This window comes from Corvus kubaryi, unplaced genomic scaffold (assembly GCF_017639235.1).
Source record: "Corvus kubaryi isolate FWS band 111438036 unplaced genomic scaffold, C.kubaryi_AGA036_p1.0 37398, whole genome shotgun sequence".
Taxonomy (NCBI): domain Eukaryota; kingdom Metazoa; phylum Chordata; class Aves; order Passeriformes; family Corvidae; genus Corvus; species Corvus kubaryi.
Genome location: NW_024581137.1, coordinates 15,566,550 through 15,585,178, shown reverse-complemented (window position 1 = coordinate 15,585,178; position 18,629 = coordinate 15,566,550). Strand labels below are relative to the sequence as shown.

At 40.9% G+C, this 18,629-nt stretch overlaps 1 protein-coding gene across 3 annotated transcripts in view; it reads left to right on the top strand.

Annotated features, from left to right (window-relative positions):
* The first annotated feature begins 568 nt into the window (after window positions 1-568).
* DNAJC13 (DnaJ heat shock protein family (Hsp40) member C13) overlaps window positions 569-18,629 on the top strand; it is a 57,735-nt gene continuing 39,674 nt past the window's right edge. The window contains exons 1-12 of one of the 3 annotated variants that reach the window (XR_006018493.1): window positions 569-789; window positions 8,606-8,686; window positions 12,903-12,978; window positions 13,479-13,628; window positions 13,979-14,020; window positions 15,087-15,287; window positions 16,387-16,593; window positions 16,679-16,774; window positions 16,915-17,006; window positions 17,808-17,974; window positions 18,074-18,153; window positions 18,233-18,402. Coding sequence is in view for 2 of the 3 variants with exons in the window: in XM_042042865.1 (XP_041898799.1) it covers window positions 8,619-8,686; window positions 12,903-12,978; window positions 13,479-13,628; window positions 13,979-14,020; window positions 15,087-15,287; window positions 16,387-16,593; window positions 16,679-16,774; window positions 16,915-17,006; window positions 17,808-17,974; window positions 18,074-18,153; window positions 18,233-18,402 (1,349 nt within the window). In the remaining variant the exon portion in view is untranslated. The remainder of the gene's footprint in view (window positions 790-8,605; window positions 8,687-12,902; window positions 12,979-13,478; window positions 13,629-13,978; window positions 14,021-15,086; window positions 15,288-16,386; window positions 16,594-16,678; window positions 16,775-16,914; window positions 17,007-17,807; window positions 17,975-18,073; window positions 18,154-18,232; window positions 18,403-18,629) is intronic. The other 2 variants (XM_042042865.1, XM_042042864.1) reach the window with 2 other exon arrangements.

Sequence of the window (18,629 nt, the reverse complement as noted above, 5' to 3'; positions counted from 1 at the left end):
ACATTCAAAATATTTATGCCAATCAGTAGGCATTTTAAGGAGGTTGTGTTATAAATGCTGCCGTAGTTTACAACGTTTTTGGGAAATCTTACATCTGGTGCAGAATATGGGGAAGTTGGCGAGGAGCTCAAGAGTCCTGTAACAACTCAGGAGAGTGGTTAGCCAACCACATAAATCAGTGATTCAGCCTCGGCAGCCTTAATGTGGCATTTTAACATCGCTTCTACAGTCACGTAAGTAATGGGCATCATTTAAAAAAGCGTGCTCTGGCTTTTTAACTGTTCAACGCGCCTTTCACGGCCTGAAGCCGCCCCGGCAGGAGCCCACCGGTCAGGCACGCTCCTCAGGCGACGCGCAAAGGCAACGCGCCGCGGACTTCCTCCCGTGCCGGCGCGACGCGTGCGCAGGGAGCCATGCCGGTTCCCGGCAGAACAAGGCAGGGCAGGGCAGGGGGCGAGGGTAGGAAGGAAGGAAGAAGGGCGGGCGGGAGAGAGAAAGAGAGAGGCGGAGGGAAGGGGGAGGCAGCGCGGAGCACATCAGGTGACCGCGTCCCGTGACGGCCCCGGGCCGCACGGCGGCTGCGCCGAGGGGGCGGTCTCGCTGCCCGAGCTAAGATGGCGGCCTCCAGCGCCAGGCTCTGAGGCAGCGGGAGCGGTGTAGCGGGTGCCGCCCGCCCGGCCGGCCGGAGGGTGAGGGGCGAGAGCTTCGCTCAGTGCCCCTTCGCCCTTATCACCGGGAAAGCGCATTGCTGGTGGGGGCAGGTCCGGGCAGCGCGGGCTCCCCGGCCAGGTAAATCCCAGCGGCGGGGGAGGTGAGGGGGCGGCGGCAGCCCCCACCTCCTTCCACGGTCCCGGGCGCTGCTCGGGGCCGGGTGGGTGGGCGGGGGGCGCGCCCAGCCCGCGGGGCTGTGCGGGCAGCGGGGTCGGGGCTGGGGCAGGACTCGCTCTGCCGCCCGGGGGCTGATGCTGCCGCCGGCGCAGCCCCAATCCTGCCCCAGCCGTGAGGGGCCTGGGGCGGTGAGCGGGTGTCCCTCGTCCCCAGCGTGGTGCCTGTCACCAGCCGCGCGCAGCCCTTCGCTTCCTGTATCCGAGCAGGGGAGAGTCTGGGGGTGTTCTCCAGCCTCAGCCCGCCCGGTGCTTCACTCGGCGTGCCCCGCACCTGATGCGGCTTCTGTAGCCGCCGGGCAGAATTTGTCCTCTCTCTTAGAAGAGTACTGACGTGTCCATTAAGAAAAGGCACGTTATTTTTCTCCTCCTGCCCTCAGATCAAAATATACCCGTCAAGAGATGCTTTGGGAAATAATTTATGAAGGATGGGAGAGATACAATCTCACAGAGAGATGAGATTTTGTTTCTTTTTTGAGTGCTAACGGTATGTCTGAAGAGCATGAGCAGAACTAGATGCATCTTTCAGAAAATCTACCCTTAACGCGCTTATTTTTCCAAGACTGTTTGAGTTTCTCCCATGGATGCTTTTAGCTTGATTTTTGTTTTATGAAAGTCAAAACAACTAGGCATATTGGATGGTTTTCTGTCTGCAGTGAGCTGCCAGCAGTCTTTGGGATAGATTTTCCTGTCAGGTGGTGTGAAGCTTGTACCTTCATAGCTCTGTCTCTACTGAGGGCCGAGTTCTGAGCCATAGTAATGTTGTCTTAGCACTTCAGTTGGGAGGGAGAGGTCTTTTTTCTCTTTTCGGCTTGGTTCCCTCAAGCTGAGGGAGTGTTTGAGCATTCTGCTTGGGGGAAAACATAGGCCTAGAAGTTTATTCAGAGACTTCCTGTGAATGCACTTAATCTCTGCTATGTGGCTGCTTTCGAAGTTAATGTAATCTGAAATGTGTTTTCCCTTTTTCTCCTGTGCTCTTTCACAAATAAGATCTATAATGGTTGGAGTAGATACAATTGAGTAGATAACTGCTTCGTTTCCTGTTACGTGGCGCTGGTTAGATAATACTGCATTTCAGAAAATAATCCTTGTTTTAGAATTGAAGTTCTCTGAAGCTGAAGTCTTTTTTTGTTGTTGTTGATTTTTAGATTTGTCTCCATAGGCCACTTGCATGTAGTGAGATATGTTGAAAAGAAGGAGGCTGTTGAAGGGACTACTGGTGACTTGAGTTTCATTTTAGGATTGAGTTAGGAAGATGCTCTACAAACAGCCTGCCATGAATAAAATCAAAATAACAGAACCAGTATTAGAGATGTGAAACTTAAGCTTGGCTCTAGCTTGCTTCAGTTCATAGATATGCAGCTTGGTCTAATTCCTGTCTACTATAGGCAGCCAAGTGCCAGAACACTTAACTAGAAGTTACTGGCGCCTTTCTATTATTACTGACAGTTTTTTCCACTTGCAGCAAATATCTGAGTGTTTGGAGACAGAGCTGTATTTCTGTCCCTGTGTGGTATCGACTTTCCAGGAACTTTAAGCTTGTATTTCAGCCTTGTTGGGACACATTTTTTAAAAGATTTATTTCATATGTATTGCTTGCTCCTCTGGGTGTCATGTGGCATTTTTCATAGTTTCCAAGCACGTATTTGTCCTGAGGGACTGAATCACTGTGTATTTCTAGATTTTAAGTGATATGCTGAGGCTTGGTCTTGAGAGCCAGATCTGTTTTTCATACTGAAGAGGTGACTTTGCTTTAACTTGTTTGAAGCTCAGTAAGTGACTTAATAATTCTTCTGCTGGCATTCACCCATATCTTGAAGTGTTAACCTTCAACTGCTTAGCTTCCTGATTTGCTTCCAAAAAACTATTCTCAAGTCAAAAAAAATTAACAACTTTCTTGCCTCACTAATAAAACAGAACATTATTCTGAAGAAATATGACAAGATTGCTAAACTATGACTGAAAGGGACACTTTTTTTTTCTTCCTTCCCTTAGTGAATATATCCTTTTGTTCTGATAGTCACCTGTCTAGCTGGTGAATTGGATTTGTTCACTGATAAAGCAGAATGCTAATATAAATTTAAAAGAAAACCAGAATCTTCCACACTTTTTCTTATCCTCAACACTGGTCGTCAGTGAGGGAATGGGTCACCTGGAGGATGGATGCTAATGTTGTCACCATCATTTATGGTAGTAATAAGGCTGAAATTCTCAGCCTGTTTCTGTTCTGGGCCACTGAAGGTGGGATTGCTGCTATCACTGCAGCAGACTGCATGTAGCTTCTTTTAAGGATCTGGTGGGTCTTATCTCCTGCCTCTCTTACAAAAGGGACTGAGAGTTCCTACACTACAGATGAAGAAATATGTTTGCACAGCTAATTAGGCTGTAGTACTTCAGGAGAAGAGTATACTGTTCAGGGAAGAGGAAAAATTAAGGCTTGTTAAAAAGAATCTGTCTGAAGGCAAAACTCTGCCAGTTAGTGACCACAGCAGTGAAAGAGGTCGCTGAAACATAGATAGCTAAAACATTTCAGTGCAGGAAAACTCACTTATTTAGATAATGGTTTTAAAGATGCAGAGGAGTAGATGACTGGAAATCAGGCTCCAGACCCTTAAGCTAGAAGGCAGGTATGTAGAACCACAGAATAACACTACCTTAGGGGTTTTTTTAGTGCTTTGCTCTCATTTCTTTCCAGTTGGTCACTGTTTTTCTGCTCATAGTATGTCTTCTCTCTCAGAAAAGTTACACTTGAGCTTGCTATGAGTGTCTGTCCCTCCGTAGTAAAGACTTTCCAAGAAGTCTAACTTGTATTTGGCCATGCTGAAATAAGTCTTTAAAACAAAATCTCAGTTTCCTATCTGCATTTCTCTTCCTCTTTTGCCCACAAAATCTCATTTTCTTATCAGCCATTTCTTTTACTCCTTCCTGCAGTGGAACAGAATAATAATCCTGTGTGGCTCTGAATCCTACCTTGCTAAACCTTCACTTAAGAAAGATATTGAGGCTTTGTAATAATAGAGGGATAATATGATCAGGAAAGAACTCAATCTGAACTCTGCACTAAACTTTGAGCCCATGTCCAAACTTCCAACTTATTAAATAAATTGAAGGAAACTTACGTATAAGTACAGCTGTGCCTATTGCTTTGATGCAAGGTCACAGCTTTGCTTCTGACTCAACAAGTGGTAGTTTGAGACTGACTTGTCTCAGTTTCCTGAAATAGATTGTTTTCCCAGATGGTAGTTTTGTCTGAAGAATGTGAAATCCTGGAAAATAAAAAGTGCATGCAAATTGAGCATAGCTTGTGTAATATACCTACTTGTGTAAAAGGTCCCTTTCAACTCAAGCTATTCTATGTAGCTTAAACTCTGAGGCAGGGGGAGTCCTGGAAACAGTTCTGGCCCTTTAATTTAAGGGGTTGCTATTTCTGGTACATGAGGCACACAAAAATCTGGTTTCAGCTCTTCCCCTAAAGCTGTTTCACTGCTATTTACGGTACTACAGGAACCAAATAGGAAAGTATTGTTGAACTGCAGTCCTGTGAAAAAGCTGATTAAAATATCCAGGGGATATTTTGGGGAGCTGGGGTCCCAAAAGAAGTTGCAATTTGTAGACAATACTTTTCCTGCAGAATCCTTGGATTATTTGACTATAGTCTGCATCAGCATTCAGCATGTGCACTCTCAACTAAACAAATCATGTTTACAAACTGCTACTTTCAAAGTAGGTTTTGCCTCTGCTCCAGTGGAATTGGAACAACTGGGTGTTTCTCTAGTATCAAAACTTTGAAACCCATCAGTATGGGATATGCAATAGCTGTGCTGCAAAGTATTCAAAATAACCTTTGAAGTTGTGACTTCTCTACTCCTAGGTACCCCAGAACACGAAGATGATTGTTAAAGTTAGTGCTTTAGTGTCCTGGATGCTTTTATGAGTGAAGTAACAAATTTCACTCAATTTTTGTGTTAAGTCAGTTAACTTTTTAAAGGTCTATTGAATATGGGAAGAAGAGGTAAAGGTAACAAGAATGTTCTCTTATTTTAGGAAATTAATCTGATAGGACTAAGCAGGCCACTATAGCTTACACTGGCAATATGGCTAAACTTGATTCGTGGTAAAGCCTGATGTGTTCTGCAAAGTCAATGGTTATACTGTCTTCGGTGCTAAAATTACAGTCTATCACACTGTAGATAGTACAGCAAGAGTGATGCCACTCTGGTTCTGCTGGAATGAGTGAAGGAAGAGAACTTTTTGGTTTCTTCTAAAGTATCTTTGTCTTTGGTATGAACTATTTTTTTCATCTTGTTCTTACTGTGAAATCAAAGACAGCTGGAAAATAATTGCTGGACTTTGACACAGCAGCTCAGAACACTGGGCTATTGTTAGCCCTTCTCTCTGTTAAACTGCTGGAAAATGTGTACAAGAATTAATTGTTACTAGACTTGGGCATGTATTGCCCCTGTGGTAGCCCCCTCAGTGGGAGGGATGGTTGCAATCACTGTCCAGAAGCACAGTGGGTAAAGCATCAAAGCTAAATGATTTTAGTAGTTTTCATCTAAACCAAAAAGCAGTCTGGTGAATTTGTCACTTGCACTTCAGGTACAATACTTCATGTATCAGTATCCTGATTCTAGTTAGATGCTGGTGTTAAAATTACTGGAAGCTGCTGGTAGCTCATAAATTAATGTTTCTTAGTTCTGTATTATTAGGAGTAGATATTTACAACCTTGAGAATATCTTGCTTTAAATACTCTAGAGCAAGTGGGAGACCCAATAGAGCTGGTCGGAGGAGTCTGGTATTGGTGAAACTGGAATTACAGATAAACAGATCTTTTAATCCTGTACTTAGTGGAGCTAGTCTTGTTATAAGCCTCTTATTTTATTTTTACTAATACTTTAGTCAATGTCAAGAAAATGGCTTTGAAAGAGAGGCATGAAGATTGAATATAGGACATGTTGTTCTGAAAGATAACTTTAAAACAAAATTACCAGATCTAAAGTGTGCTGCTGTACAGCAGGATCTGTGTAGTTTGGGTAGAGTGTAATGGTTTGATTCTTATCCATGGTAATAATAATAGTTCTTAAACCCAGCAAAACAGAGAACTTCAGGAGTAATCAGAATGCTTTGGGTTGGAAAGGACCTTAAAGATCATCTAGTTCCAACCTCCCTGCCATGGCAGGAACACCTTTCACTTGACCAAGTTGCTCAAAGCCCCATCTAGCCTGGCCTTGAGCACTTCCAGGGCTGGTGTAAGAGTGTCCAGAACTTCTCTGGGCAAAACCTGCTCCAGTGCCTCATCATCCTCACAATAAAGAATTTAATCCTAACATCTAACCTAACCCTCCCCTCTTTCAGGTTAAAGCTGTCACTACATGCCCAAAGCCCCTCTCTGGCTTTCTTGTAGGTCCCCTTAGGTACTGGAAGGCTGCTCTAAGTTCTCCCTGGAGCTGCCTTTTCTCCAGGCTGCACAACCCCAGGTCTTAGCCTGTCTGCACAGGAGATGTGCTCCAGCTCCCTCCCTGGCCATCTTTGTTGCTCTCCTCTAGACTCACTCCTAGAGGTGTGCACCAGGTCCTCCTTATGCTGGGAGCCCCAGAGCTGGACACAGTACTGCAGGTGGAGTCTCACGAGAGCAGAGCAGAGTGGAAGAATTGCCTCCCTTGGCCTGCTGGCCACTCTTCATTTGATGCAGCCCAGAATGTGCTTCTGGGTTGTGAGCGCATGTTACTGGGTTGTGTCAAATTTCTCAACAACCAACACCCCCAAATCCTCATCAGGGCTGCTTTCAAGCCATTCTCCACCCAGCCTGTATTTGTGCTTGGGATGCTCCAGCCCAGGTGCAGCATCTTTTATGTGGCCTTGTTGAACTTTGTGAGGCTGGCACGGACCCACTACTCTGGCCTGTCAGAGCCCCTTTAGATGTCATCCCTTCCCTCCTGCCTGTCAGTTGCACCACGCTGCTTGGTGTCATCAACAAACTTGCAGAGAGTCCAGTTAACACCAGGCAAAGGTGTTTACACAGTGCCAGTCTCAATCTTGACCCCTGAGGAATGCCACTTGTCACTAGCTCTACTTCAACATTGAGCCATTGACAGCAACTCCTTGAGTGCAACCCTCCAGACAATTCCCTATCCACTGAGTCGTCCATCTATCAAATCTGTGTTACTTCAGTTTAGGGGCAAGGGTGTCATGCAGGACAGTGTCAAATGCTTTGCACAGATCCAGGTAGATGGTGTCAACAGTAATAATGCTGTTGAATATCTTGTCCCTTTCCAAAAGCTGTCTTTAGAGAATTTAACTTGCCACAAGTCACTGGAGTATTAGTTCTGAAGATTTGACTCAAAGATTGAGTCATTGAAACATGTAAATACTGCACTTCTCTCTTCCCAGAGGCAGTATCCCAAGTTTCCTTCAGTAGGTAGTGATGATTGCTCTGGTTCTTCACCTGAGGGAAGGAGTTCTAGAGTTCATTTTGATCAGATTATCCATTCTTCATGCTTATGACTCCCTAACTGCTACAGCCTTTGTTCAGAAAGAAAATAACCTGAAGTTGTAGAGTAGACCTACAACCTGAAGTTGTAGAAATTAGTGATGAGCTAATGTTACGGGTCATCCATCTGAAAATAAGAAATTTTCATTTACCAAATCAAGCAGAGTTAGCTGAAAGTAAAAAGACAGTGGCTTGTTATCTAATTTTCAGTGGGGTACTGACTGGAATTGGGTTCCTTGAGAGTTGCTTCAGGCAAGCTGTGTTCTTGCAGACCAGCGTTAGTGCGTGATGTTTTGGGGATGCCACCATGTTATTGCTGTGAACCTGAGAGTAGTACCAGTCTTCAATCAGTAACACAGAAGCCTGTTTTAACACATTTGAAAATAAAACTAATGCTGTAACAGTAAATGAAGAGTGACAACTTCACTCTTATATTTAATCAGGGAATGTCTGTTTAACTTCCTTGTTTATGCAATAACAGCACAATGAAGTAAAAGGGAGGTTAAATTCTGGGCAACTCAACATGCATTTGTTTCAGGCATTGAAAATAGTAGTGTTTACAAGCATTCCCTAGAACTTAGCAGCTCCTAAAGCAATGATCCACTCAAGCAGTTGTGGGCAAGTTTCACTAAATTCCTCTTTGTGTGTGTGTGTTTAGGGAATAGATATTCCTGTGTGAAATAAGCATGTCAGGATGTTAGTGGTGAGATTGCATAAACTTTTCAGCACAGGAATGGTACTTAGTCAGCTCTTTGATCACAATGCTTAGCTAATAAGTAAGTTTCTCAACCTCAAATTCTGTTTCAGACTGGAAAACAAATTGTTCTATGTATCCAGATAGCTCCTTACTGTTTATTTCAAAATTCCAATAGGACTTTGGCTTAGCTGGAGTTGCAGGTAGAGGGCACTCAAATAATTTTGATATCACACAATTTTCAGGAGTAAAGCATTTTGGAGATGACAAAATATATTTGAATTTGCGTGGGCAAAGGTGCAGTGAAAGTAGAGTGATTGTAATATGGCAAATGGGACATAAATTACTGGAACCTGGTACTGTTAAGGAGTAGCTGGTGTAACAAATGCAGTGAAGAAACTAATAGTTCTTGTGCATTGTTTGATAAACATAAGTTTAAAAACAGTCTTTTTGTCTTGAAGCATATTGATGATTAGTGAACTTTTGGTTTTAAATAAAAATCCTGAGAACTAACAGGATGTCTCCTTTGTTTTCAGGCCTTGGCACAGAATGAATATAATTAGAGAAAACAGAGATCTTGCTTGTTTCTACACAACAAAACATTCATGGAGGGGAAAGTAAGTAGTTTGAAGTTTGTTAATTTTGGTTTTTTGTTTTTAATGTTTTGTGTGACATTTCTCCTCTGTTATTGGATTTAACTGCATAGTTGTAACCTCATCCAACAGATGGATGAAAATTGAACTAAAGGCTCCTGCTGCTCAGTCTCTGAACTGAATGTATCTTCACTAGAATCAGTTTGGATTTTAAACACTGTGTTTTACCCTTTGTCTGCTTATGTTCCCACACTGCAGTGTAGCTCTGAAATGGACCACCTGACTTAGTCAGCTTCTGAGTCTCTTGAATTTACTATATAAAACAATAAATTTAAAGTGGAAATGCTTCTTCTCAGAACAGGTTTATGGAGGAACAGTGTCTTATGTACTTTAATAAATGAGGATCACTTAACAAGTTGTATAACAGATTACCTGTTAAACTACTAACTGAGATAATTTGAAAAATTCTGCTAATAGAAATAAACCTGATCCTAATGGTGGTCTTAGAGAATATTTGGTGATGCTTCTGTCTGCTAAAGCTTGGTAATGTCTAATAAAATTATCCACTAAGTTATTGTAACTGGTATTTGTTACACTGTGTCTGAAGTCAGTCTGAAGTCACAGGACTTTTTTTGGTATCCTTACCTACTGTTCCTTTTCACATGCATAGTATCTCTGTAGAATGGGGTTTCTCCTTGCTAGCTAAACATCAACATAACGAAGAGGGTGAGTTATCTGCACCTTGGGAACATGAGAACTGCTTGATTGTAATGGTTATATAAAGAAGTACAGTCCTAATGTGTTGTTTGGCCAATAAATTGAAACCAGTTGATTTATTTTGCCTGTCTGACACATTCATCCTATCAAAGACTGGGAATACTGAGAAGGAAAGAAGGACAGAATTTCAAGGAGCAGCAGTCACGGATCTTCCCGTGAATTGTGAGAGCACCCTGCTTTTTTGTCAGCAAAAATTAAAAGTCTGGGTGGTTCAGAGTCCAGACTAGACTGAGCAGCTCTCAGTGCAAAGTCTTTCCTCTACCAAGACAGAGTTTCGATTGACTTGAAAGAAATTGTTTAATATTTAGTTTTATCTCAGTAGAATTGTATCCAGTACTTGAGTAAATTGAGTTGTACCTGAGTTATGATCCATGCATTTGGAGTTGTGTGGGCATGGGTGAATAAACTATTTCCCTTAGTAACAATAAGGTACTATATTGGGGTAGAATATTAGAAGTTTGTTCCTCCTAGTCTTTCTGTTAGAAAACACCTGGTCTCTTTCTCAGAATTTTCTGTGGCATATGTGCAAATTTAGTGTGTGTGTGATTTGAGCCGTTTGGTGAAAACCAAATGCATAAACCTCAGATTTCTTCTTTTGCCCAACTCCTTTCATTAAAGAGCCTGAGGCAAGCTCTTGAAGTTATGATCTTGAACCTTGATAGTAATGTTCTGGTATACTTACAGAAGTCTTAGAGAACTTCAGGCTAAGTCTAAAGTTTAGGACAGATTCAGTGTAAAAATTCAGTGGTGTGTTAGTACTTTTATAATGAAGGGGAAAGAAGTAATTAGTAAGTAGTTGCCTCTTGTTTGTTGCAGCAGAAGCTTATTTGGTTTATAGTAATTTTATATTTGAATGCTTTAGTCCACTCAGTTCATAGTTCTACATTCTCAGTATAATCTATGTATAACATTAAAAAAATGTAGTAACTTAATGTGTGGTGCTAAATGAGCCTGAATAATTTTGACTACTCATAGAATTTGTCACTTTGAATATGGGCTCTGTGTGTGTGTCCGTAAAGTATTTCCTAGTAGTACAAATGATGATGCTCCAGTGTTAATCTGTAGATCTGTAAAATTAATGAAGATTGTTTTTCTGTTGGTTGTGGTGGTATGAAATTTGTCTACCAGGTTCATTCTGATTAAAAAGATCTCTACAGTGCTTTGAAATAATTAGTGAATAGGCAAAAGCTTTTTTACAGGGAAGAGGATATTTGCTTCAACTCTTCTCAAAACAGCCTGGGATTAGACAGTACTGCAGAGTAGTTTGAGAGATAATTAATAGTAAACTCTTCAAGTCCTGAAGGTGTGAATACCTTTCTTACATATTTAAAGGTGAAGTTGTGAACAAGAGTAGGCCATGTGTAAGAGCTGACTTCTGAATCTGCTCTGTTCATGCAGCAGGACTTGGGCCTTCTGAATTTACCTAGGGAGAGGAAACAAGGGAAACTCAGCAAAACTGCTGTTCTGTTTTGTGTTCCTTGCCCCATCCCATATTAAGAATGCTGGAAAATAAATGCTTCCTAGATCTTGAAATGTAGACTTGAGCATGAGGGGAGAAAAGGAAGGGGCTGTGATGTTTGGAAGCTGGTCTTCAATTATGTGTAATGGTTGCAAATCTTTACTCTGCCACAAAGCACTGTGCAGCTCATAGTAGGCTAAGTAAACAAAACCTTGAGCAAGTAATAACGAGCTTTATTACTTGTGATATGCTGTTCTAAAGAACTTAAGCCTTATTTATAAGTTGTATAAAAGACAGAATACCTACCTAAATTGTGCAACAAGAGGAGAGGGAACAGTTGGTTTCTTCTTATGAACTAAGAACTGGAGCATTCTCTGACAGGCTGAATGTAGTGGAATTATTAGCAGCTAGAGTAGCTTCAAACATTCTGCTTCATTACTTCATGACTTCCTTGACCGGCATCTTAAATAAGGAAATTTCAACTATGTGGAAAAACAAACAGGTTTTGCAAATATATTAAACATCCTTAAGGTGGCAGATCAGTTCAATACAGGCGTTCCTGAGCCTTGAAGAAAATAAGCACTTGTTTAATTCCTAGGTAAACTCTGTGCCAGTAACTTGCACCAGTTTATTGGAATAATAATGGAAGATGGAAGGGTATTAAGTTTGTGAGATTGCCTGACTGTCAGATAGATGCTCTTGACCTTCCTGGTGTAAGGGATATGTGGGAGCTGCTCAGAATATATTTGAAGCCCATGCAAAGTTTGACCTTATACAGAAATGATGGCTTGTGCTGCAGACCTGTCAAGTGAGAGGGGAAAAGAGACTGCAACACAAGAATGCAGAGAAGGATGGAAGAAGTGACCTGCTGGTTCTTGATGCAGTGTCTAATACGGCACAGATTCAGATTAGTTAAGCACCTGGTTGATTATATCTTTTCCAAGCAAATCCACAGTTTGCCCAGAACTGAAACTTAAATTCACTCAATCATTTTTAATGTGGACAACTAGCCAAAGTATTTTTATTTGGTTCAAGAAAGGCATTCATGTTCAAATGCTGTTGCTTTAGTCAGAGAGTACTTACTGGTACTGGCTCTGGTTCAGGTTTGGCTTTACTTTTTGGGCCGGATGGCTTCCAGATGGAAGCACCCTGTAACATGGTTAGTGCAGATAATAAGGTATTATTAATAATCAACTGTTTCAAACTCTGCTTAGTTATGTTGCAGAACTTTCAGATCCAGAAATAGGTAAAGAGTCTTTATTTGTTCAGGGTATGTTTTGAAGATAATCTAGTAAATGAAGCTATGGTAAGGTTTCGATTTTGCACTTGATGCATCTAAATGCCTTGGCTTTAGCTCATTGCTGGTTGTTTCTGATACATCTGAAACACCAGCAACTACCTTGCTACAGCTGTTGTTTAAGCCCTGGCACAGTTAACATATCTATGATATCGATGTACAGTGACTATAGCTTCAGTGATCTGAGTCTTTCTAGAGTTTGGTAGCTTTGGTTTCCCTCAAGATGGAGAAAATCAGGCTTGGCCATAGTAGTGCTTTGACTTGGTACAGTATTGTGACCAGTTGTGTGAATTGGATTTTGTGTTAAAACTGTTGTCCGAGACAGCTTCAGACAGATACTTTAAACTATTGCAGGAATGGTTGGGGGGTTTTTTCCCTATCTGTGTAGCCTGAGAATTTTTTCTGGTCTAGTAGTACCTTTCAGTGCAAGTTCCGAGAGTCTTTGATCCTGACTTAGCAATTAACTTAAGAAAAGGTATGCATAAATAAATATATTTAGTAGTATTTAACTTGTATGTTCCCTTTATGGATATATAGAACAGAAGAGCTTAACATATTGTAAGGGTAAACTTCAGGCTAAGAACAAAGAAAATTCCATATCCGTTTCCTAACAAAGACCTGTATATATCTTCTTAGCATCATTTTTGCAGTTCAGCAGGGGTTTTCCTGTGACTTCTGGAGAAACTTAACACTTTTTTGTTTTCTAGATATAAGCGAGTCTTTTCAGTTGGAACCCATGCTATCACCACGTACAACCCCAACACACTAGAAGTTACAAATCAGGTAACTATCATTTTTGAAGTTGATTTTTGACTTACATTCATTATCCACAGTGAATAGTTACATTCAGGCTTTAGAAACCATCTAGTCTGACAAGCTCTCAGAAAAGCCAGAAGGTGTGGCAGCTGTGTACAAAAGCACACATAACAGAAGGTCTGTGTTGCCTTCGCTGACTCCACAAATACCCAGTAAGGTTTTCTACTTTTAGGCAATTTCTCTGTTTTGGCCAACAAGTAGTAATTTGCCTTTGGCTGTGCTGTTCCAAAGGAACTGGGATAAGTTTGATCACTGCTAAGCTATGTCCCTGAAGGGAGTCAGGACACTTACTTACTTTGCACAGTATCAAATAGGAAGTTCCAGCTAATGCTGTCGTGTAGCATGCTGACTATCATCTTGTTACAGCCTGTCCCCGGGTTATTATAGGTTCTAAGGGGTTTAGAAGCAGGGGGAGATGTAGCTGTAAAATTACTAGCAGTATAACCTAATTACTTTCAATTGTCTAGTGGCCTTATGGAGATATCTGTAGTATTTCTCCTGTTGGAAAAGGACAAGGAACAGAATTTAGTCTCACTTTTCGCAAAGGGAGTGGAAAAAAATCCGAAACACTTAAGTTTTCCACAGAGCACAGAACAGAACTCCTTACAGAGGCACTGGTAAGATTTTTATTTTTATTTTCTTCAAGCAAGCAGTAAGTACTTGGTTACCATTACCATTTGTGGTAGCTTATTATGCTTTCTTTCCCTGCATAAAAAGTAGGAAAGCAAGTTTTTTGAGCTGTGATGTTAATGAACTTGATCTAGTGTCAGTTGCAGCAAGTACTGCATGATTTGTAAACAGGGAGTAAAGCTACAAATATTGAATATATTAAACTGCAGTGGAATGGTGAGCCTTCTGAGGAGGCTTAATATGAGTCCCATGAAACAGAGTCAGCTTAAATGTAGACTTTCTGGATAGATTGGCTGTCATATTTGCATTCATTCATGGTTAACTTTTTTAAAAACAGAGATTCAGGACAGACTTCTCAGAAGGAAAAATCACAGGACGGGTAAGTGTCTGGCTTATCTGCATCATGTGCAGTTTTAAGGAAATGATCTAAAGACTTCTACTTTGTTCATGGATTTTATGGTTGTGATATATGTGCTACCTAAAATAGCTTTTGTGAATTTGGATCTGAAGTCTTTAAGAAGAGAAAATGGAGTTTGTTCAAAAGCAGGAAACCTCTTTACCAGTAGAATATTTGAACTCTCTTCAGCTGGCCTGAGCCTTATGCTTGTACATGGACTATGAATCTTACTGTTGAAATACAGGGCTGTGGCACGTGGAGTTCTTACTTGGAAAGAAGAAAAACATTGATTCATTAGTCAATGTTTACTTTACTTTCTAACTAAATACTTTTCTGCATAACATCCTGAACATTTGATGCTTCCTAGAATGATTTCTATAGGTCAGATTACAGACAAGATTGGCATTCACTGAATTGTGGTAACACAGTAATAAGCAACACAGTATACAGAGCTTTATATTTGTCTTTTGGTCATAGAAAATAGCACATCAAGTGCTTAAAGTTACTTTTAAGTAATTTAAAGTATTTCGTAGAATAAATCTTCAGTCGTGAGCATAGTAACACTGGTGGAATATGGGGATCCCCTTTGTCTTACTGTAGTGTAGAACAGACCTCTAACTTTTGCTGGTTTAAATAAGTCTCTATTTGTAATAGAATGTGACTGCAGGCGATCAAAAATTTTCACTCCAGTGATAAATGTACCTTAACTTGATTTAATTAGCTGAATAACAGCATTTGGTATAAATGCTATTTCCTCATCTAACCACAGTGTTCAGAAGTCTGTGAGTAGACCACCTTCTGCAGCAAGAGAACTTACTTCTTTCAGGAGTGGCTCTTTTGGGATTCTGTTCTTGCTTCAACATGGATTATTTAAGCTGTGACCTCCTTGTCAGTTGACAGCTACTTTCCTTTGCTTCATGGTGTTCTTAATATAGATAAGAGCATTAAGGGAAATTATATAATTTTTTGAACTTACTAGCTAAGTAGAGAACTATTGCTGTGTAGTAAAGGAGTGTGTGTAGATGTCTTAAAATAGCTCTCTCTGCAGAGGTATAACTGCTATAAGCATCACTGGAGTGATACGAGGAAACCTGTGATTCTGGAGGTGACTCCTGGAGGTATTGACCAAATTGATCCTGCAACAAATAAAGTCCTGTGCTCCTATGACTACAGAAACATTGAAGGCTTTGTTGATATTACTGGCTATCAGGGAGGCTTCTGTATCCTCTATGGAGGATTTAGTAGATTGGTGAGTATTAAATCAAATATCTTGGTATGGTTCTTAGGATGTTTATAGCTGCATATTTAATAATGAAGCTTCAACATACGTGGCGCATACAAGTATGTGCATCTTTGGGACCCATCTGTGGAGCCTCAAGGTTTATGGACAGGTCCTAAAAGGAAAGGAAATTAGTTAAAACATTTGAGAGTTATGTATGGGTTTGGTTATGGTTTTTGGTGTGTGGGGTTTTTTTGTGTGTGTGTGTTGCGTGTTTAAGAACTAGAAAGGATGAAATATCTTGGGCTTTTTCAGGTAGAGAATATGAATGTGATGTGGATGTGGAATTTCCTGTCATTTCTCAAAGTTACAGAAGTGACAGGTAGTGTGTTACTAAGCTACCTAACCGATGGAGGGATTCTATTCAGAAATAGATTGATCAGTGATGCTGTTGCCTCTTTAGACCTGTGATCTGATTACTTGGCAGCTTTGCTTGGGAAATACTACAGTGTAATGTTGGTTCTAGAGTCATGACAGGGTTTCTGTGTACTGTACTTCAGGATTTCTGTGTACTGTACTTCAAGCAGCTGAAAAGGGTCTTTATGTTATTAACAATAAATTAATTCCTAGGTATAGCTACCTCAGTCTCTACTAACAAAATAGGACTAGATCAGGGTTTCCATGTCTTTTGTACTGCAGCATGCTTTTCTCTGGCATAAAACTAGCAATATATAATTGATCCTCTAGAACTGCCCTTACCTTGCTGATTGCCAGTGGTAGCCCCAGTTGCTTTCTCTGGCTCCTCGCTTCTGCCAGGCTGTCAGGGTCTGTTTCCAGGGGTGGACAGGCAGGTCATGCAGACCATAACTTTAATGGCACACAAATGTGTAGCACAGTGTCCTTGAGGAATAGCTGCTATAGATTTTTTTTTTAAAGGCAAATGTAAACTTAATTGTGGATCTCTTGTGCAATGAATATGTGTTTATACCATGCACTTAGCAAAGGCTAGTCTGCCTGCTGTGAACATTCCTTTGTGTTAGGTATATAGTAGAAGATTGTTAAACTGTGATTTTCTTCAGCTGTGTTGTATTTTTCACCTGTTAACTTTTTTTCTTGACAAAATTTGCAGCACCTGTTTGCCTCTGAGCAAAGGGAGGAAATTATCAAGAGTGCAATAGAGCATGCTGGCAACTTCATAGGCATCTCTCTGCGGATAAGGAAAGAATCCCTAGAATTTGAGCAATACTTGAATCTTCGCTTTGGAAAGTACAGCAATGATGAGTCTATAACATCTTTAGCAGAGTTTGTTGTTCAAAAAGTAACACCTAGGCACTTGGTAAGGCTATCAGACTGAACATACTTGGTTCCTGTTAAGTACTAAGTGTTCTCTTTCCTAGCATGCCTCTCTCTTGTTTTACAAGGAACCTGTGAAAAGAGTACTAGCTCTTACAGAAGCTTGCTTAGTTGAGAGGGATCCAGCTACCTACAACATTGCAACTTTGAAACCTCTAGGCGAGGTAAGGTACATTCTTTCTCAGTACCACTTCTTCTAATGAAAGCTCTATAAGAGTGGAATTGATAGTATATGTAAGCCTTAATTTGTAGAGTACCTAAATAACACTGCTTCATGAATGTGATCCTTGTCCCTTATTTTTAGGTATTTGCAATAGTGTGTGACTGTGAAAACCCCCAGCTTTTCACCATTGAATTCATCAAAGGACAAATTCGGAAATACTCTTCAACAGAAAGGTAACTGGAGCTTCTGTGCATTACAGGTTCAAATGAAGTTGCTACTGTAGTGCTTGTGGTTTCTCAGCTTCCATAAACTCTGACCTTTGGAGGGGTTTATTCAAAGCCTTGCTATTCTAGCAGTCTGCCACTTACAAATCAAGATTTGTTACAGGAAATAAATCTCTCCCATTTGCCTTCATCCCAACTTCGAGCAAATCTCTCCAGAAGATTTCTGATGAACATGAAAAGGTGTTGGACAGTTAGGTACAGCCTGTTTCTCCTAAGCAATATAGTTCTGGGTATGCTGTACTTGGTTAAGTAGTATATCTCAAAGAAGGGAAGAAAGCACAGTTGAAGTAATATGGAAATGTAAAGGCTGTGAACCCTTTGAGCTCTTTGCTTGAGACAGTCTTAGTTGATTCTATTTAAAACAACCAACAGAACAGTCCCTGAGTGCACTTGCAGTTGTAATACAGTCTAATCCTGCTAAGTGAGGTTTTGCAGAAAGCACAGGGATGATTTGGCTCACAACATGTGTAACTCATTAACAGATAATCTAGAATTGATCCCATTAGTGAAAGGCTGCAGCTGGCTGTACTGGATGTAAGTCAGCTCTCTCCCTGCAGTGAATAAAGGAACACTGAAAGGCTGTGGTTTCTTCTGGAGGTGTAGCTGTTGGCACTAGTGGTAGTAAGAGATTCCAGGTATTACTGCCTTTCATTATGTGATTTTTTTTCCGCCCCATTTTTCTTATGACTTGGTTCTTTGGCACCACTTCTCTGATATAAATTGTATTTGTGTGTCTTTGTCCCAACCCAGAGATTCTCTCCTGGCTAGCTTGTTGGATGGAGTGAGAGCCTCTGGTAATAGAGATGTCTGTGTGAAAATGACCTCCACACACAAAGGCCAGCGTTGGGGATTACTCAGTATGCCTGTAGATGAAGAAGTAGAGAGCCTTCATCTGAAGTTTTTGGCTGCTCCTCCAAGTAAGCTAATGCTTCTTACATAGGTTTATAGTGCTCTTTAAAGCATCCAGATACTGAATCAGGCATTGTGCACTTAACTTTTGTTATGTCTTTTTCCAGATGGTAACTTTGCAGATGCTGTGTTCAGGTTCAATGCTAACATTTCCTACAGTGGAGTCCTACATGCAGTTACACAAGATGTAAGAATAGAGCCTTTACCCATCCTTCTAAGATGTTGCTAATGCATAAAGAAATTATTGATTGCTATTTTTTAACCAGGGTCTGTTCTCAGAAAACAAGGAGAAGCTCATTAATAATGCCATAACAGCATTGCTCTCCCAAGAGGGAGATACTGCAGCATCTAATGCAGAGCTTGAAAGCCAGTTCCAAGCAGTAAGACGACTAGTGGCTTCAAAAGCAGGCTTCCTTGCCTTTACTCAGCTTCCAAAGTAAGTGCAAAGTCTCTTCATGCTTGGACATAGTAGGTGAAATAGTTCTCGAGGTTTTTTTAGTAACTTGGGTCTAAAACTGAGAAATGGAGTTAGGACTCCCTTCTGTAAAAGATTGTAAGACTCTGTACACGATTGTTTACAGTAGTGTGAGGTTGTCACCCGGCTTTAGTGTAAATTGAGAATCCCAGGTAATCATTAGCAAGTAAAGCTGATTCTTCCTGTGC